The sequence below is a fragment of the Achroia grisella genome, unplaced genomic scaffold, assembly GCF_030625045.1.
Source record: "Achroia grisella isolate CSIRO2021 unplaced genomic scaffold, CSIRO_AGI_Agris_v1 utg517, whole genome shotgun sequence".
Classification (NCBI taxonomy): domain Eukaryota; kingdom Metazoa; phylum Arthropoda; class Insecta; order Lepidoptera; family Pyralidae; genus Achroia; species Achroia grisella.
The window spans coordinates 1,288,751-1,311,618 of record NW_026712910.1 but is presented as its reverse complement, the minus strand read 5'-3'; the positions used below and the strand labels follow the sequence as shown (position 1 = coordinate 1,311,618).

The 22,868-nt window shown below is 30.4% G+C and overlaps 1 protein-coding gene across 1 annotated transcript in view; it reads left to right on the top strand.

The window, feature by feature from the left end:
• Window positions 1-1,872: 1,872 nt before the first annotated feature.
• LOC131847297 (uncharacterized) overlaps window positions 1,873-22,868 on the top strand; it is a 96,099-nt gene continuing 75,103 nt past the window's right edge. The window contains exon 1 of the mRNA XM_059196840.1: window positions 1,873-5,846. Coding sequence (XP_059052823.1) covers window positions 2,231-5,846 — 3,616 coding nt within the window. The 5' untranslated portion in view covers window positions 1,873-2,230. The remainder of the gene's footprint in view (window positions 5,847-22,868) is intronic.

Sequence of the window (22,868 nt, the reverse complement as noted above, 5' to 3'; positions counted from 1 at the left end):
AATATATACATAACTACATGTATATATAAATATACCATACATAAATACATGCCTATATATTTGTATCATACATAGAAGTTGTTCTTCTCTTCATCCAATTAATAAATAGTATTAAAAGTACTGATCTATTTTTAGTTAATATATCCACAAGCAAAGGTGAAAATGGTGGGTTAACTTCCCACTACGCGTATATCTACCGAATTATCTCAGTGTGGCAGATTTGTAATGAAAGACAAGATCAGTGGCGTACTGTGTTTATATTGTTGTTCCAGTCGACTCCAACGTAATGGGCTAATTTTATGAATGGAATATTAAATACGATCGTTATGCTAAAACGGTACCGGTTAATATTATGAATAGGTATGAATGAAATCAAATTTATGGCGAATTCAGTTTTTGCCATGCTAATTTCTCCTTGCTACATTATGATTTAGACATTACAGTTGTAAATCTGAAGCGCATACTAGTTATGTTTAATTATAATTATCAGATTATTACCGAATATAGATATTGACTGAATTTCAAATATAAAACATAAAGTTGTAGATCCATTATGGAACTACATTACATAGAAAAATGAAATAAGGAATTTTATACGATTTATTTACATTAAGTATGAATTAAAGCGATAGATCAATTACGGAATAAATATTTAGTACAGATATCCTATGGTATTTTCTAAACACAGGGTTCTGATATCGCTATATATATTTATTAATAGAGAAACTATTTTTAAAATTTTGCACTCATAACTTTGTATATCACATAACATATCAACGTTACAATGAAGCAAAATTATTGTTTGATATTTATAGCATCGCCATGTTAACTGAGGTAAATTTTAATAATATTTTTTCTATTAACAAAACGGTCATACATACTACCTATACAGTTGAGTCTATAACTCGTAGATTTTTATGTCAACTCCAGTTGATTGCTAACTACCTACGTTATGTAGTGCAGTGGAAGTGGTCAATCAGTCTAGATGACCTGCAAGTTTAGATATACTGGGGCTAGTTAGTCTAGTTTTAGCCAACGTTACCTAACCAGCTCGTAATATTCTATTTCCTTAGATATCTATATATGTTATGTTGCTATATGTTTCCATTTGATTAAATAATGGAAATCAAATCGTTCAGTTTCTTTTATATTTAATATAATTTATAATTTTAGATACGTATGGTATCTAAAATTATAAATTATATTAAATGTACTTGTTTACATTAAATACTCAAATATTCTGTCTAACCTAGTGTATTGTTTTCATTATCATAATTATTTAGTATATTGTGATTGAACTATTATATAATATAATTATACGATTTAATTGACTATTGTTGGGCACCGGCGCTATTGTTGTTATGTTTATTGTAAGAAATAAAAATTATTTAGGTGACTAAAGAAACTCCTACTGTATATTGATTACATTATAAATATATTATATACATTATAAATTTAATCAAATAATGGACTTATAGCTTTTAACAGACTTCTTCGCGTAATATAATAACATTGTATCGAATATATATTTTATTAAGTTATATTGAATAACACATGTTTACCGTAGCCATTTCTGTATACCATTCATTATGTTTGCATATTAAGAAATAGTTAGAACTTAGTTGAATTTTAATCGTGTGTATCCTAATATGTCTGACTAGTACCCATTGTATTTAAAAGTTCTTCCCCGTTACTCGTCCCTAAAATAGGCAAGGAGTGTGTGTGCAATATTAATTAGCAATATACGGCATATGCAGCAGCATATACGGGTACAGTGCGGGTGAACCGGCCTCTTGGTAGTGCGCCCGCCGGCCGGCTCCCTTCGTGTTCGAGAGCTATCGTCGCGCGCGCACTCGTGTACACGTCTCCGCGTAAAAATAAAGTCCACAGCGCGCTCGCGCACTTCAACCTATTTATAATTATCAGTAAATCGCCGCCCGAGCGCACGACTGCCGCGGCCGGCGACCGCTCGCTGAAAAGTAAATTACAATAGCTAATCTCGATGTCGACCTAGCGTCCCCGTCCCGCGTGCCCTACGCGACCCAGGGACACGAATGTATCGGAATCCCTAACACTAACACTCTGCTGATATTGTAGAGATTACACCTACGTAATAAATATTATCAGAGTCGGGGTGTTAATAAAACCGCATATGATTGGACAATACGTGTGATTTGTGATTACGATTATATTGTATCAGTGATAATAGTGTATTGAGTGTTATATAAACATGCCTGATAGGCCTAAGCGTCGTAAAAACAATAAGAATAAGCGGAAAGCAAAAAATCAACGTACGGACAACAACAAAACTCGTAGTAATGTGAATTATGCTGGTGATAACGAGAGTTGTGCTAGTGCTAGTCCAGTTAATTTAACAGAGAATGTTACACCAGCTGAATACAATGTAGACGATTCATTAAATATCAAGGAAGTGCTAAAAAATAATAGTGATACATCACAACTTGACAAAGTGCAATATATAGAAACCAGTTCCATTTCCCCTGCACGTTTTATTCCGGATGTAAATAATGATAGTAATAATAATAGACCTACAATGAATAATGATACTGATATTCAAGATAATGTTTATGTGGTTGAATCTCCAGAACAAACGTTTAAAAATAAAGCAAAGTTGATTAGTTCTATTAAAAGTAAAAGTTTAGATAACGACGATGTGCCACAGATTGTCGACATTACTGATGATAATAATATTCAATCTGAAGACATGGCTATTGCAATAATAGAGAGTAATAGTGCTATAGTATCTGAAGTAGAATCTGACGTAGAATGGGAAGAAATTGATGATTTACATGATGACCATCCATCCTACAAAAAAGAATTAGCTACAGGTACCTTATCAATTACAACTATTCCTCTTAATACAGCTCAATGCGATCAAACAAAGTCACTTACACCTGAGGAGGAAAAATCGTTGAGACATTACCTTCAAACATTAAACTTATCTAGTAAATCTAATGTGAATTTAATTGAAATTAATACGGAATTAGAACAAATTATAAATCGAGAAGTTCGCCATAGATTGCGTAAAAAAGGTGTAACAGATGATTTCATTGCTCAACGACTAGGGCCTACTAGAATATTGGATGTAATTGATGAAGAAGGTAGTGGTGAATCGTCTGTCACATCACGTCGTCAATCTCATTTGATTGATAAAATAAGTGATAATGAAGAATTGGAAGATGATGTTTTCGAAAACAGAAAAAATATAAATAAATATTCTACAAAGATGGTAAAGCAAAATACGGGACAAAAAAGTTTCGGAAAATTATTGCCACAGCAATGTGTTTTAGTAGATGCTAAGTTAAAAGAACCTGAACTGACAGAAGCACGAGGAGATTGGGTAATGAGAAGTTTAGAAAAAATGACTGGGGCTGAAATAGTATATTTAACAGATTCTTCAAGTAGTACAAGCTCTGTACATGAAATTGGTGACGAAACCGATGAAAGTACAGAAACAGATGTATCAGTACGTATGATAACACCAACAATTGAGGTAACTGATACTGAAGAACTGCTAAAAAATACATTTTTGTCTAGTAACAAAGACAAAATAGAATCGCCTGAAATACAAACAGAAAATGAAAACCCTAAGGAATCTATTGAAATAGAAAAAGTTGAAATAATATCAGAACAGATGGATCAAGGTATACAAAATCCGCATGAAATAGTTATACTGTCTACAGACAATATAAAAACTGATCTTTATGTTAAAGATTTTGAACAATCTAGTGCAGATTTAAGCTCACAAGAGCAAGTTAACATTAGCGGTAATAAATTAAAGGATGACACACCTATACATATAAATGATACCATGTCAAATATAGATATACAAAACACTACCGATAATTATAATCTAGAATTAAAAGTTATAAAATGTGAATTAAATGATGCCATAAATAATCTTATAAAAGAGGTCAATACAGATTCAAAAACTCCAGCGCAAATAAACAAAGATAATTTCACTCGACAGGATTCTTCTAGTAGTGTAACTTCATCTCAGTGTACTATCAAATATAACCCAAATTATTCTTCCCTTAATGATTTATCAAACAGAGTTCATGATGATACATGCGATATTACTAATTCAATTACAGAAATAGAAGATGTACCAGATGCTAAAAGTCATGTAAAGGATGTATTAGGATCTGTTACAGCAACATCTGCTTTATATAAGGATAAATCTAATAAGATTAAAAATAAACAACCATTAAGATTACGTAATATATGTATAAAAAAGATATCTATGTTTCCATTTGGAGATAAAATATTGGAAGAACTAGCTTTTGTTTCTGAACGGTTACAAAATATTAACATGACAGGCGTTAATGTTAATAAAAATGAGTCAAGTCAAAATGAAGAATCATATTTAAATACAATGGAACATTTCCAACAGAATGATATATCAAACATTGAGGTAACATTATCTGCAAAAGTTAAAGATTCTCTTCCACCACCAATAAAACCACGGAATTCATCTCTGAAAAAAACTCAAGATGACACTCATTGGAGTGGATTACCAAGTAAGAATGAACTTGCTTATGTGTGCTTATCACCATCACAGAAAATGCTTATGGAAAAGACAAATACAGTGATAACAAAAGAAGACACTAGTGATGTTCTGGATTATCATAAAAAGTCTTTTGATCCTTGTGGATATAATCAATTTGAAATGGAAAACAGAGTTGAACATGAAAGTAATAATATTGCACCTATTATACCATTTAAGTCCCAAACTGGAAGTCGTTTGCTAGCGTTAATACGTGATCCTTCCATTACTTATAAAATAAATGCACCAATGAATAAATATAATAATATAGATTACGATCGTCAACCAAAGTATAATATGAACAAGAAAATAGCTTCCGAAGGAAACTTTCATAACGTACATTCGTTGCGAGATTTCCCGAATACTTTTAAACCCATTCCACCACCACGGCCAAAAACATCGTCATTTTATGAAAGTGAAGACAGTGCAGATTTCACTGATAATTCTTTTCGATCAATGAAAAGTGAACGGAAATTCTTTCATTACTCCACAGGAAACTTAAACAAGGAGATCGAAGATGATGTTTCTTCTATACAGAATATGCATAGACACTTCACAAATATACGAGACCGTGGCATTGAATATCCACGCCGACCATCCTTGCCAAAAGATTTATGTGAACAACAAATGGAATATATTCGTCAAAAAGAAAAGGAAGTAGAAGCTGAAATACGTCGTATTGAAAGTGAAAAAATGAATGCACCACAGGTTCCTCAAAGAAGACCAAGAGCTCCATTAATTTCAGATCAAGAAGAAATAATAAAAAATGACAGTTATCTTTATAAAAGGAATACAAAGATCAACTCGCAACAAGAAAAAGGAGATAATGCTCGATTACATTCGTTATTTAGTAGCAGTCAAGAAGAGTTATTACGCGACAAAATGTATTCCGAATATGTAAATCAAATGCATGAACGACAAGAAAGAAAACATCATAAAATTATAAAAATCACTAATACAGGTAGTACGCTAAATGCACAATCAGTATCTAAAAGTATGCCAGCTCTCGATATACTAAATTCAAAAGTAAATAATCGTATCGAAAAAGAGTTTATATCTAAAGCTAGAGAAAGATGGGATAAATTGGGAATAAAAGATCCTGAAACAGAGGATGAACGAGAAGAGAGAACGGATATATACAGGGAACCTAAAGTAATAGAACATAAAATAAAAGTTATTGACGATGGTAAAGAGACTAGTGTTCAAGATTTACCAAATCATTTGCAAGACTTTGTGCGTTTCACAGCAAAAGACAAAACAGACGGGAAAAATAGTTCTGGTGAGTCTAATGGTGAACCAGCAGCATCGCACGTTGTAGTTTTGTGTGCAGTGATTATATTTATGTTGACTGTTAAAGAATTATTTTGGAGATTGTTCCGTAATAAGTAAACACTAACGATAATACTGTTTTGTAAACTTTAACCTAGTTTGTTTGAATTGTGTTTGCTTGCATGAATGTGTACTCATTAACTACTTGATTATATATTAAACTTCATCATCTTATGTAAGCTATTATTATATTACCAAGATAACCAAACTCCTACAACACTCGATAGCTGAAAATGATTAAGGTGAGTCCTTTTTACAAATATATCGCAATTATTTAAATACACAGGTACTGGCATCAATCAAACCCTTGTTTTCTTGACGTATGTATTTTTAGGAAAATAGGCGATGTATATTAAAATTTATTTAAGAACCAAATATTCCTCAAATCTGTATGTATATTAATGGTAAAATTATTTAATTAGGATTATAATATGTATGTATATTCTCGTAATATATATATAGTAATAATAATAAATCTATTTATTGTCAAGTATAGTGTTTGTACCTAATACATTATACTAATATTAGACAAAAAATATTTATATTGTTTTATTTTCAGGAATGACTGAAGAATGGTTTACGATAATTCTTTCACTAATTGCACAAAAGTATATATTATAGTATATAGGGCTCCTAATAAATATTTATTATATTTACATTTACAGATTTATATAACCACAATCTAAAGTTTTGTGTTCTTTATTCTGTAGACTTTTTATTTATTGTAGAATATTCATGATTTTATTTCAATATTAGATAAGTCATTGGTGTTTCTCCTTACCTTCGAATTTATACATGAACAGTATTCCTGGCTAAAATGTAATGACTCTTACGTAAATCCGCGTACAATTGATTTTATGTATTTTATTATACATATAATATACATGGATTAAAAGCATAGCATGATATACGCATCCTTGGAGAATTTTGTTTATATTAAACATTATATGTTTTTAATTCTTATCGTAATTATTACCTGTATAAACAAGATTACCCTGCGTTGAGGTAATTACATTGATTAGAATGCGTTACAATAGATAAAATAATATTTTGTAATAATTACTAAGACGTAGTATACTGATTACGGTATACCAACATTTATACTCTTACTAGAGTCCCGTCCCGGCTTTGCACGGATGCATTACAAATCTTTGGATTTACTGGCTTGTTCTATACTATAAAACGCAAGTATTATACATATAAACCTCACTCTTGAATTACTCTATTTATTGCTGAAAACCGTATTAAAATCCGTTGTAATTTAAAAGATATAAGCAACAGATTGCGGAGGTGACTTTGTACTGTGTAAAGATTTATAGTAATACTTTTTATTCATTTTATACTCTCTTATTAATAAAAATAGAAACCTTCTACAACCAATATTAACCATTGAAGTATTTTATATATTATTTATAATTAGGGAAATATATATACTTATAACGTAATGATAGAGAAATTCTTTCACTGTTGAAAGGTACTTTATTCTAGAGAAAGATCGGTTACACAATAAATAATAATAATAATATCTCAGGATAATTCAGACAGCGCCAACTAGTTTCAAGCACAGCTGTGTGACTAGACAACTGATATAAAGACTTAGATACATTTTTTAAATACATAATATACATAGATAAAACATCCGGACCGACACAAACAATTATACTCATGAATCAAAATGAACCTGCAACCATTGGAATTAAAGCGATGGGTTAAACCGTGTTAATATATACAAACTCGTTATATTAGATAGTTTAATTATCTGAATAAATTCCGAAGGGCTTAACATTCAGATTATCTTTACATTTTATCGATTTACATATAATTATGGAATCATGACACAAAGTTAATCAATATTCTAGTTATTTATTAAACATATAGTGATTATTTTCTTAACGTCAATTCAACTGTTGGTAGGAATTGTGTTTACTAAAGTAAATAATTTGCAATGCCAGTGAAGCGAATGTGTCGCCAGTGAAAATATTTGGATCGTCTAAATCGGTAAATGGCCTTTGGTGACTCAAAGTCGCAAATACGCTATTTGCACTTGCGTCTTATGGATACGTATAAATACGATAATAATATGGTTTCACATAAAATGTTGTGATATTTTTTCGAATCAAACAAAAAATCTATACGGGTACAAAGTCGCTCTCGGTTAGTTAATAATATCTATCGACTCCATGACTAATTACTGTAATTGAATTTATAAAGCTGAATAGTTTATTTAGTTGAACGTGCTAATCTTAAAGATTATAGGTTCGAATTTAAAAAATATTTTTAGTAGTTGTAGAATAGCCCATTTATAGAATAAGGCTAAGAGCTATGTAATATCACGTTATGACTAATAATGTGTGATGTGACGTTACACAGACGAAGTTGCAGGGGCAAAATATATTTTCACAGAGTCTTCTATAACTCTGTCAGAAAGTTATGTTATATGTATATCTATATAAGGTTGCTAAATCAGTCAGATACGACTGTTTTTGCTAGGTATTATTCATCTTATTTTGTAAATGTACGACGTTAATATTTTCCTGTCATCTGATCTGGTATGCACATACATATAATCGTAAATACAGACCACAAGGTAGACATTCGACCTCCGTGATTAAAATATGTCTAACAGTTCAGTTTAGACTCATTTCATTTTTATCAATACTTCAGGTTTACATCACATAAATAGGTGTTAATCCTATACGTATATAAATTCAGAGTGTGGTTTATGTAAATAAAGTAGTTTTATATATAAAGAATGTATTAGCTGGTCTAAAAAATAATATTCTAAGTATATAAATAAATTTCCTGCTTAAGTAGTGGTTTGCAGATTATTAAAATTGTGACCACATATAAATGACAGACTTATGAATCACTATGAATAATAATTTCAAACTAGTCCAGAAATATTTTCACCGACTATTTCTTGCATTATTTGTTAGTTTTTATTTGAAAGTAGGTACATGTTTTGAGACAAACGTTATCTCTAAACTTTGAAAAAAGTCACATTTAATTTTGATTCTTCTATGTTTTTCTTATTGAAACATTTTGATTAATTATTTTATTATTAATGAAGTTAACATTTTTAATGAATAAATAAGTGAATTGTAAATCCCATATTGCGACGTGAACAACATTTGCAGGCAAACTCTATCTAAATTATCAATCGCTCTCAATTAAATTGTCCAATCTAGGGTCGCCATGATGCAGGGCCATAACAATAACGTTGGAAATTTAATTAACACCTCTATTTCGGTATATATAAAGGCTGTTATAGGATATTGTGTGTTATCCTATAATAGATAAGTTTATAGATAATGAATATCCAATTAAGTGATGTTGACATTACATAGTAAATGCTAAATTACAATATAGCTGTTTTTAAAAATTACGACCAATGGCCAACTTCTGTATGTGACTTTGATATAAAATAGTAAGATATTTAATTCTTTTTAAATTTTTAATCAGTATTTTAAATGTGAAGAAAGCTAGTAAAATATTTGCCATTTAATCACAAGATAAGATAATAGATATGCGGACATAATTTAAAACAAATATTAAAAGTATAATTTGACTTGGGAAATAACAGTCGCATTTTATGTAAATTTGCCACTGCCACTTAGTTTACAAGTAACACAGTGCACGATAACAGAGTCATAGTCCTCATACTACATTTGGTTCTTGTTCAGTTACAATTATTTCCTATAGAACTATATATACTCTATAAATATTAAAGATTTCAGCTACCGCGGAGCTAAAATATATCGTCGAGTATTATACCCTAATGTGTTCATTTTAAACATCGTAGTTGCAAGATCGTATCATGTGGAATATTTTCCATGCGGCTAATCAAACGAGTCATCCAGGAGATAATTTGACGTGTCAGGGTCCAACAAAGAGTGAATGTCAAAGAGCCCGCGGGCGCGCCGGAAACGATTTGACTGCGGAAGTGACGTTATGGTGGGGTCGCGAACAGACGCGACGTGTACGTATGTCTACCTACGTAGGCATAAGTAGTTGATATTATGGAGTATATCCACATATTTAAGATAACATGTCAGTAGTACAATAATACTAGCTGTGCCCGCGGTTTCACCCAAATTAAATTTATAGCCTATATGTTATTCTAATATGTAAGCTATATTACTGTAAAGTTTCATTAAAACCAGTTTAGTAGTTTTTGCGTGAAATAGTAACAAATAACCATCCATACCAACAAACTTTCGCATTTATAAAATATTATATTAAAATTAAGATATATATAGCGCTAGTAGGTGGGCAATTTAGTTACCTACCTGTTAACCGATTTCAAAGAAAGATTATAAAATAGTCGGTTTATACTTTTTATACAACTATATCGCATTGCTACGTCAACGTCAAGGTTAGATAATGTAAAATGAACAATCAGAAAATAGACACAATAAGTCAAGAAGGAGCAAATGAAAAATGAAGTCACTAATCTATAAATGTACGTATGTAGGTATAAGTATTTGGCATAAGTATTTTGGGTGCACATACTCGTAGCATGCGTGCGGAATTGAATGTATTTAGGTGAGCATAACTTTGCAGATTCACTCTGTGTTAACTTTCTTCTTACAGACATATGTATTTACGAATTAATTCCTTTCGTAACTTATTTATTTTCTAAGTTGGTTATAACCATTGCAATATTAATAATTAAAACATTTGTTTAATGTTTGACACCTTTTTTCATTAAAATTAATTAATGAAAAAAGGCGTGAATATTTTCTATTATTGCATTTCTTATATTATTTCCTGCAATATAAAAAGAAATTTATCAATTCAGTTTAAATTACAGCTACAACTAAAATTAATTAACTAAAGAAGATTCTAAATTTGTAAAACATTTCACAACTACATATATTATATACACATATAGCACCTATCTATATATTTGAAAATATACCTAGGTAAATACAAACAAATATGATTTCACAGGAATGCAGAGACGACGTCATTACGTCAATGCCTGCTGAAACTTGACTGTATTATTTAATTATTTGTCCTCGTTAATTTGTCGTCATTAAATAGCTATTTGCCCTAAAACTTTGGTAATGTGACATCATACATTCAGCTGTTTTTTTATACATTTAAATTTGGAATCGAAATATATTCGGAGTCAAACCGCATATTGCTAATTTATAGTTAAAAATATACTCACAAAATGCATGTAGCTATTATGTAATTAATAGTCTAATAACATACATATTTAGATAGCTAAATATCTAAATATGTATATTAGTAGTAGTGAAACAGATTTTGTAGGCACCAAAAGCAATAATAAATAAAAAATGTAACATCAATGGTCCAACTTTTCCAACATTGATAAAATGCAAAAGCTTCGGTTAGCTATAATACTAATTTGTACTTCTTTAGGTGTAATAAATTTATTTCTGTTATTATATTTTTATCACTTTATCATTATCTGACTTCAAAAGCGCCATCTATTTTACTACTGACGAATCAATAACGTATACGAAGTTCCTAAACATTCCACAAGATGTCTATGGATCGCTGACCTAAATCGCAACGGAAGCTATTTTCCTATCCGGTGACTAAAGAAACTAATTTTAGTTTTCATAATAAAAACTGGCCAATAGTTTTCTTGCCAGCACTGTAGTGTTGAGTTTCTAAAAGAAAACATTTCACGTGAATTATGCCTAATAAATTTCTGAAGTTGAAATGGAGAATATTCTTCATGTGGTATATGACATACCCAGAATGTGATGAGAGATAATAGACTAGAGAAAACTCGACGTAAATACTAAACCGATTGCCTATCGTGGTATGCTATTAACCTCCGTTTATGGGAAGAGACCCGAATGCCGTAAGTTTGACGAAATATTTAATCTGTGGTAGGTTAGGTAGAGCTATGTAATTGCCCAATACTAGAGATATACTGTAAAAAAATCTTTCATATCGGCACCCATTTCCGCCGCTAAGCAGACTGCCTTCTAAGTATATTTCAGTTGAATGGTGTGATTAGCCAGTGAAATGACATGACAAGAGGCATGACATCTTCTCTGAAATGCCAACGCATGAATGGTACACATGTTAGTTCCTGTTTAATCAAGAGTTACCGTTTACCATCAAGTGGGCTATCAGTTTGTTAGTAATTCCAATAACTTACAAAAATTCTGTTATTAATATCTCTAAAAGCAGAATTTCACATTATTTAAAACAAAAATATATAGTGAACTATATATTGTAACTCTTTATAATTGGTTTATCTTTCTGGTTTAACTTTAGTGTATGAAAATTTAACTTCATCAGAACATCAACAATCGTCTAAATCAAAATAAAAGAAGACTATCAAATAAAATATTATGTTTTTAATTACTAATAAAATATTATTTGGTTTTTAAGGGTCTTATATTATTTTATGTATGTATTTTTAGGTACATTGGTACTTTAATAATGTCTTCAGTAAAAAGTTTATGTCAGAGAGTGAACCATATCTCGAGAAAATTTGCATGTTATTATATTTTTATGAGCGCACAAAAAATAAGCGCGTTGAGTGTTCAGTACAACCTACTAGATGAATAAAATTATTTTGTGCGAATAAATTATAAAAAAAAACGAGTAAAGTGTGAGTCGGAATAACATACTGGTAGTTCCGTTCCGTTATAATTGAGTACGTGTATATTTAGATCCAAACATTTGGTATACACCAAAAATATTTTTAAATGGTCTGTATATGATTTTGAACTTTAAAACTTTGACTTTTTGTATTTGATTTGAACTTTTACTGTATATACATAAGTTTATTAATAAACTATTATTTTTAAAAGTACATACTTATCAGACAGACATATTGTAAATAGATAATTTAACTTATTTTTAAAATACATATTAATTCTTTTTTATCCTAAGGTTATTTTGATCTATATATAATCTATATCCGACAACAACATCCTTGTTTATTATAGTCCAATTTAAAAAGTAACTAATATATCGCATCAAATTTATTTTAGCAGCTTTCAGATTTTTTTCAATATTATTTGATTTTAGAAATCTAAATTAAATGAATTACTTTAAAATATTTGACATAAAATTTCAATACCTAATATAATTAAAATTTATCGTTACTTTGTCTTATTTCACATTGCATATGGAGTATATTAAGTAGTTTAAATTGGCTATTCGTAACCTCACAGTTAATCTAATGCAGTGTCTAAGTACACATACATGAATATGTAGGGGCGTGTGTGTATTCAGAGCCGTTCTAGAATCGCTTTCATCACGTTCGGATCCCTGTTGTTTAGTTTTACCTACAAAGCGGATGCAGGATTGTATTTCATTCGAAGAAATATCTAACAAATGCTAACGCTTTCAATATCCTGGAAGCATAGGTTCGGTTTGCTTATTGAAATAATTTAATTGAACGTTGAAAATAATCCTAGAATTGTTTGCTGTAAATGGAACGAATACACTGATTAAATTACCCCGTGAATTTTTATTTCTATATTTTAAAAAATACGTAATCTAATAATATCTATACAAACGGAATTCATAATTTGATCATGTCATCTGGCTGTCCGTCCGTGTGATATTTTTTTCAAGTAGAAATAAAGTGATGGCCCTTTAGGAATTTAAATTTATATTCTTATATTATTTATTTTACTATATAATAAATTATCTTTTACGTGAAAGTGTAGTTTGTTAGTTATTTAAAAAAAAACATTGTTTAAATGAACGCACTAGTAGATACATGGTATACATTTCATTAGGAGAAGAACTTTTTACGCCAATAAGGTACTAAAAACACAAATAATAAGTAACAAAAATGCTAGTAAAGAAACAGCTAGCCGGATTTGAATTAAATTGCACACAAATAAATAATATTTTCGATTAACACATACGATACGTACTTTTATTCTAAACGATCTGGATAAGTCACAGGATATATCTCGTTTGAAATAAATTAGCCGTGAACCATTGATGTATTATTGAATATTTAGATAACTGACATTTTAAATAAAAACAGCATAAGTATGTAGAATAAGATGCTATTTCCTTGGTAAACAGATTACGGTACGTTTTGATCAATGATGATTCTCAACAAAATCAATCACTACCGCGTTCCATAAAAGCGTCTCTTTAGATTTATATACATATATGCCAAATATTGTACTTGAGATGATACTTTAGGCCTATATTTCATATTATTGTACTTCTATATCTATTCTATATTCAATAAACATATACTTATCTTTTATTGGTACTATAATGGTTATATTTGCATGTTATATCTGCATTTAGGACATATGCCAGTTGTCTTAATAATCAAACTCACTTAGAAAAAAATCCTTTAAATTAAATATAATCTATTTTCTAATCTCTGCTTATAAGTAGAGGCTTCATCCTATTGTAGTAGTAACAAACTGTTATAATAAGCCAGACAGCTTGGTATAAAGATTTATTATCAGGTTTCCTTTTTTGTGTTGATGTATTTGTGATTGTCATTCTAATCAGATCTTGTAATATACTAAAGTCAATCTCAGGGATAAAGTCTAGGAGGAGGATATAAAGTTCTTACATCGTTAAACCAACTATATCTTATTTTAGCGTACATTTGTTTTACTATTAAAGCAATATATAATTCCCTGCGAGACCATGTGAGATAAACTTAGACATGATCTGTTTAATTAATCCAAAATCTCAGCTGTATAAGTCATGTCAGTAAGAATTGGGCTCGGTTACGACCAAGCTGGAATCTGAATGCGGTCGTGGGAGAATCCGCAACGGGCGAGATTAATTAGAGTTGTGGTTAAATTAATAACAGGGCTAACACGCACCCCGGTCCCGACGTCCAGAAGCGGATTTAATCGCCCTCCTTCACAATAGCGGATCAAATCATCTTTATCCGTTTATGTCAAGTATCTATACCGATATATAGTGAGAATTTGAAGTTTACAAGTCGAGAAATTACAGAAATTTCTGTATCTGTTTTTGATAGACAAATAGTTTTTATTTAATAGATTGCAACGGTGATATCAGTGACAGTGTATGCACTGACAGTTACCAGTGACGGATGAAAGGGTAAAGATGAAAACAAGGCACTTCGACTAACGTAATAAATTCTTACGATGGTGTCTACTGAATTTCTTTTTCATGAGAATAAAATATCAAAAATGAAACAGCAAGAACACCTGATTAAAGTAGTAGCGGTAACAAATATTGTGTCTCCAATGGCATGTTATTTCATTCCTAATTCTTTTAGCAATGAGAAAGGATAGCTTTATATATATACGTACTTTTACTTATGGATTTACAGTTTGTGTTGTTTTTTGTGTATCAAAGTTGCATATTTATTAACTAGAGGAAAAATATAATTTAGGCACTAACGTCATAAATTGTCTACACGTATGACGAATAATAAAAAGTAATATATGTACGTAAAGTAGCATTATGATGATTTGCTGAGCTTATAACAAATATAGCAAGTCAACGCCTTACTTTCACATTTTAATAGAATTTCAGAATAAATTCTTTTAAGATATAAATATTTAAAAAATACTTTTCAGATATAATCCTAAGATATAGTCCTATTATTCTAAAGAATATAGTTTTTATGAATTATAAGAAGGAAATCATAATATTTTTTCATGAAAAAAGGATATACCTAAAACTATAAACATACCTAAAGAGATTTTGTAAAGCGTACGGTTGTACCTACGAGTACTTACACTACTTCAGTCTAGTAAATTATGTTTCGGTTGACGAATGATATAGTAGTGAAATTACAGGATATGGAGGCATCACATATTAGTACTCCAGAAGTGCAAACCATAATCGGTATCACGGGCATCTATGGTGACGTGATCTCCCTGTAATGTTTATGTATCTATATATTTATGATGGTAGGCCATCACCTTATTTGCTACTTACATAAAAAAAACTGAAAATGCAATGTGTTTATTCTTAATTTTACTTTTATCATTGCTTTCTATTTTTATTTCGAGTACACTTATTAATTCGAATTATACTGTCTCAATGATTAAACGTTAGATTTAATACTTTTTTCATGTTTTCAAGAATAATAAATATATACGATTTCTTTATTGTTTCCAATTTTACCTTACCTGTCAGTCTGTCATCTTTATCGAGCACCACCCATATTAAACAGATTTTGATTGAATATTTATACCTATCATAGATTTAGACAACGGAATTGATATCTATTTTACCATTATATTATGATAATTGTGATATGAAAATAATGTTACTAGCAGTAAATTTGGACATTCTTTAATAACGTAAAACGATGTATTATAATTCATGTTACATAAATAGTCACTATCTACAATTATGTAATTATATGATCCGAGAGATAGCAGTAAACTACACCTGTATGTATATATATAAAATATTAAAAAATACGCATATCTATGGATATTTTTTTATATTTAACAGAGATCCAGTATCCGAATGTGAGTATCTTTAACATGTAGAATAAGCAAATAAACTCTCGCTCCTAGAATACTAATTTATAATAACGTGTAATATAAAAATAACTCAGTAATAAGTAGACAGTGTAATTTCAAAGCACCCTAGTCTTCGTTTGTTTAGGTAATAGAAAGGATTAAATAGGGACACTAATAGGTGTCGTGATGAAATCCTCTATAAAGAGTAGATAATTCTGTAAAAGTATTCCATTTTAGACTTATTTTAGGGATTTAAGGTTTAGAAAATAGAATGTTGTTTCTGATTAAAAAAAAATTTACTTCATACAATTCTATTATTTTCCCCTTTTTTTTTATAAAGTTATTTACTTTGTAAATAAATAATTAATAGAATATATACAACTTTTATATATTTATATAATAGAAATGTATGAAGTAAATAATTTTATTTTGATAATTAATGTCCATTTATATGACTCTTGTATGCATAAAAGATAATTTATGAGCATATACGGTCGTAAAATTAATCACTATACTTCATTTATGCGTAATTTAGTGATAAATAACTAAGATGAATATTTGTGGTAACAGAATTGGTGATCCATAATGGTATTTCAGATTTTGGAAATGTAAACCTCGTCAGGAGTTTAGTTTGGGCCTATCGTCCTACATCTTTAGGACGTCCCGCTTTAGAAAATAATCTAGACGGTTCGCGGTACTAAGTATTGTTTGTCCTAAATATTCTTTTTTATCTGAACTTTTAGTTAAATTTTGTTAGATATAACGGATTCTTTCATGACAGTTCGACCATCAACTGGTTTCATTTGAAAAACTGTAAAACGTCAATTCCTAGCTCATTCACCACAACAGATTAAGTGACCTAAACCTAAACTACTTAAAGAATGAAGAAAGGTAAAAATCTATTTGCTGTATATATGTAGAGTTAGAGCGATGAATGTCCCTGAACCCTAATGTCAAGTCGAGAATTCCTAGAACCGCCTATTGTAGAGTTGGCAAACCTAGCTTTAGTATTGATTTGACACTCGCTGCCACAAATCATCAACATTTATTCTCTGCACCACCAATGGTTGACTGGTAGAAAATGCCGCATGGTGTTAAGTCCGCCAAATGTACTATACTATATATTATATTGTGTGCATTAAAGTTAAATAAATAAATAAATAAACATTCCCTTAGATAGTAATATACCATGACCTAAATCATGGTCTGTATCAATTTTAAATATACACAATGTTTTTGTTTACTATTTCCAAATTTGCACACAGAAAATATGGCGAAAGGAAAATAAACGAAAACTTATTTTGTTGTCAAAATATCAGAGCTTTTAATATCTCGTGTATATTCAACATTTCGTCATTTTCGCGTTTTATTTTCCTCAACCGTATAAATGCTCTTTATGGAGTTATTTCTGCAATCAAAGAAAATCATAACCCTGTGAATAAAGCCTTCGCTGTAACAGCTAGCAGCAATGTTTCGATCGCTTTGACTGAAGTTATGAGTCTGGTGATGAATAATTTTGTAATTCGCAACGGGAAGTGCCACACACAATCTCATACATTTTGATCTTGTTAGATATTAAAGTAACAATCCTCTCTCGTGCTTATAGACACATTATAACAATTATGGTCTTCCTCTTTTTATTTAACGTCTCAATATTTCTCATCCCAGTATACGGGTCGTTAGCTTGAACTTTACAAAGGCATTGTTTTCGATAGATTTTTCCTTTCTTCCTTTTCGTGGCGTTCACCCCGTTATTAACTAGGGTATTTTGCCAAACAGAAAACGGGTTAACATTATTATCATAAATAAGTTTACTTTGCGTAAAAATACGAATGAGTATTAGGATATTAATATGTTACGATATTTATTTCTAGGAGGGAGAAATAATTCTAATAAATTTAAGTAGGTACATACAATATCTCTGTTGTTCTATCCTTATTTCTGAAAATAGATGCAGATAAGGGTGAATGTCATGAGCCCGGTAAAATTCAACTGCAAACACGACCGCAGTGAAGGTGACCACGCATTGGGATGCAAATCACATTGTTTGACATAACATTCGACACTCAAAACATACTATGAATGAGTTCATTCTCGTGTTGAGCGTCAAATGGCACCAAGCCAAGGTCATGTTATTTAAGCATTTCATTATTATATTAAATGTTGAACTGTTTTACATTATTTGTTACAAGGGACAACCCACCTACTACTAACTATAATATTTATCTTTACAAATCCTAAAATGATGACGAGACGAAAACTGTCTGTTTGTGTGTTAAGATGTCATATAAAAATAATTATAGTTATTAGCATAAAATTATATGGAATGTCTTATAGAATACGGGTAAACAAATTTTTTAAAATAATTGAACTGTTAATTAAGTCGCTGATGGTATCGTTTAAACGTTTTATTTATTAACCCTGGTGATTATTATTAATAGATACTCGTAGATATAGGGTACAACAGGTATTAAATACGTGTCATTTTATTGTTAAATTAAAACAGAATCATTATAATTAATGACTATGACATACGTGTTACATAGTGTAGTTACAATATAGTAACATAGTGTGACATACTATTTCGCCTTCAAATGGTTACGAGTTCAGGCACCGGTCACTGCTTATATTCATAATCATATATGTTTATCTTAATCTATGTGTTTAAGATGTTTTTGTGATTTAATTATACAAAAAAATACATAGATTTACAAAAAATATATATTAATTTGCTCGTACCAATGCTACAAGGTCTTAGTGTGGTACTAGATGGCACTGTGCAATACGTTCAGGCCTTGGGTCTATGGTATCATCTTCAAAATGTTCTAGTTATTTCCATAACATCACTAGTTATTAAACTAGTGAAATATAACCCTTATGTAAGGTTAAATAAATTACATTGTTTATGCAGTAAATATAGTATTAGGGCTTTTTAATAGTATAATGTATTTTGAAAAGGTGCCAATAACTCTCCTTATCTACAGCCAAGCAAGTTTAGTGTTTGGAAATGGGTCGAATGAATAAATTTTGCATATCTGTCATTAATATTAAATGAAAATATTAACTGAATATCTGTAGGTATACATAACTAGATTAGTTATCTAAATCTATATTTATAAAAATATAGTGTGTGCAGTTTGTCCTCTATGCGTTCCTAAACCAAGGTAATTTTGATTTAGTGAATTACTCAACATACCCCTATATAGGTTATTGTTAAATAGTAAAATAAGTATGTATCATTGGTTTATGAAATATTAATATAAAGAAATTATTTAAAAATCTAACAATGTTGTATTGCATTGTTTTAGTTTAAGCTGGCAACACAATGCCATTCTCTACTGTCGTTGATAACGTTGGCGAATGGATCGCTATTGATCGTTAGATGTCTCCAATGGTCTATATAATGTCAACAACTCAGTTGCTTGTCAATGTCAATGTCAATCAGTGTCAGCCACAATCGATTATGTAGACAGAGAAAAGTACCTACTTTCCTTATGCTATCATAAAAAATAGAATAGCGGTAAAGCAGCGATATAATAATTTTAATTTATATTTAAATCAGTAATAAATTAACAATAAGTTTACCATGATACATTCACATATTAGATAATAAATCTTTGTAATAATGCATTTTAAACCAATTATGATAACAAAAAAAATTGGTTATGATTTATTTGTCACACTAATAAATTTATTTATCTAGTTACAACTTTGTTATCGCACACTTTTAGAAATCTTTAAATAGTACAGTTACATCAAACTCAGAGGAAGCATAAGTACGATTTTTACTTTATCCTAGCTTTTAACCGTGATTTAGTTTGAGTAGAATTATCTGATGTTATCTTTACAATGATCTGATGTTACGGAAACTTTTCCTCACCGTGGTTATTGTAAAAGCTAATTAGGGAAACCATAAATAAGTATGTTAGTTCAAGGGAAGGAAAACTTGACATTTAATAGCGCCGTGAGCAGATATTAATTGATCATTATAATGATAATGAAAAATATTAAAAACGAAGTCTCTCCTATAAATCAATTGCATAACGACTAATTTCCATAACGACTATCGTCGAAGTCGTAATAATTATTTAGAAACCAAAAATTCTATGAATATTATATATCTATTTACAAAAAAAATATTTATGTATTTATATCAGTTGTCTAGTACCCATAACAGAAGCTGCGCTTACCGTGGGACTAGATGGCGCTGTGTTAATTGTCCAGAGTTATTTATTTTATTATGGCCTAAAAGTACGTTTTAGGCTCGCTAAAAAGCGCTGTAAAAAGGTAAATTCTATGTGGGTAACAGCAAATTTTGTATTTCTTATGTATTCAAGAAATATATATTCTAGAGTTATTCTGCATATTACTTTTAAAATAAGGCACTATACTGTACATACATATAACTGCTATTAATCATACTCTATATACCTACATACTAAACAGCATGGAATATCGTCATATATCACGCTGTTCGCAGCTGTATTACGTGGTTGTAATAATATAATACAATAAATAACAAGTGAATATTTTTACCTAGTACTATAAACGATGGTTTTTCCAACATTTGGTATCTAACAATAGTGAGACGGCATAAGACTGCTAAATATATTAACAATTAGTTAAAGAATTTAATTTCTCAATAGCCTTCACAGGATTCAAACCTGCAATTCTGTGGAATTGGTATCGATTTCACTTTAAAATTATACTACACGAGAAATACTAAGAGATTGCTATTATTTCTTGGATATCCTTATTATTATAAATAGATATTTATTATTTGCATAAATATTAACTTATAATCTTAAATACTAGCATATTAATTAATTTTATTATTATTGCCAATTTTATACGGAAATACAATATACATATATTATAGTAGGAAAACCTTTTTAATATTGTAAGCTGGAATTTATTCACAATCGAGTTTGTCGTAGTTAATGGCTGTAGGCCGAAGAAACTTGTCGTGGACCCGACACGAGTTTATTTCGAGATATTTTGTTCCAGTTTATTTTCGGCCCTTCCTGTCTCGAAGAACGACGTGCGAATTTAAGGGCGACTGTAAAATTGGTGTTCAAAGCACTCTATTATTTCTACGTTCACCCTCGTCGTTTGTCTGTCGGCTTCTTTATGGAATAACACGGTTAACGTTCGTGTATTTGTAAAAATTGACTTTAGTTTCTTTATATTTTTTCTTATCTGTTTCATGTAAATACTACTCATGGATGGGTTTTTGACTGCGTGACGAAATATAGTTATAGATTGGTTTAAAAGTTTTGTATAGTGTACTTTACGTAAGAGGCGGTAGAGCCGCTTATATGTCACCAGATAATAGAGTTCTATATTATATCAAATAAATAAAGATAGTCTTTGATTTTTGGTATGTACGACAATGTACGCAACAACAGAAGCACTGTTTGAAATAATATTTCACTATATTTGTATAAAAGTTAGATTGGTATGAAGTCAGAGTAACCTGCTAGTTGGAAGTAAAATTAATAACAGTAATACAAATATATTAAGACAATTTGATAATAAAAAAAATATGGTAACGATTATAACCCAAATGAATAAAAATGTTTGATAGCGGTGAAGATACCTGAAATAAAAAAAAAGTATAGAAAAGCGACTTACAGTTTATTATATTAATTATAATTTAGTACTAAATAATCACACGGCGATCCAAAAGATTCCATTTAAAAATGACATGCCTTGAAAGTTTTTTAACTACAAGAAGTATGAAACGTGCATATCTAAATAACGATTATTTTCCAACATTCCAATGCAATATAACGAAATTGCCATGTCACTGAGCATCCCAGTTCCGCTTTTCATTGTTTTTCATCTTTCCAATATACAGTATCGCATCGCGTTATCACTTGCGGACAGTTCAGTCGAGTTACGGCCGCCCGGCACGACGCACGCCCGCGTCACGTCATTTCTCTCACATTTTCCGACAGTTTCCCGCGCGGCCCACCGTATCACCATATCTACCGCTAGCCGCGTCCTCCCCAACCGCAACGCATTGGGAAATGTCACTCTGATATAACAACGGTGTGTATAAACAACCAGTGATTTCTACGGTTAAGTTAATCGAGTTTATGATAAGTTAATGTGAGTCGACTCGACACCGTGTGTGATGCACGTGACCCGATTACGAAATCGGGGGATATATTATTGTTTTTACTGACGTAAGTGGTACGTTTGGGGATTTGTCAATGAATTAAGCGAGAGCGATCCCCAGTTTTGTTTGCTAGAGACGTATGATAGCGGCGACGGAATGTCGAAGGTCGATTGTGTTGTTTATCTTATCGTGTTTATTTTGATTGACACTATCTTGTACATCGTATTTTATGACATGCTTGTTTTAAGAAAGACCTCGGATTTAACTTCTTTATAACAAAGACTGTAAACTACGTTAAACATTTTTTTTTATATATAAACCGGCTCTTAGTGGAAATTACTCTGTTGTTAGGTCAATAGAGATACGCAGGTAATTATTAACGACAATATATCACAAAATCAATATT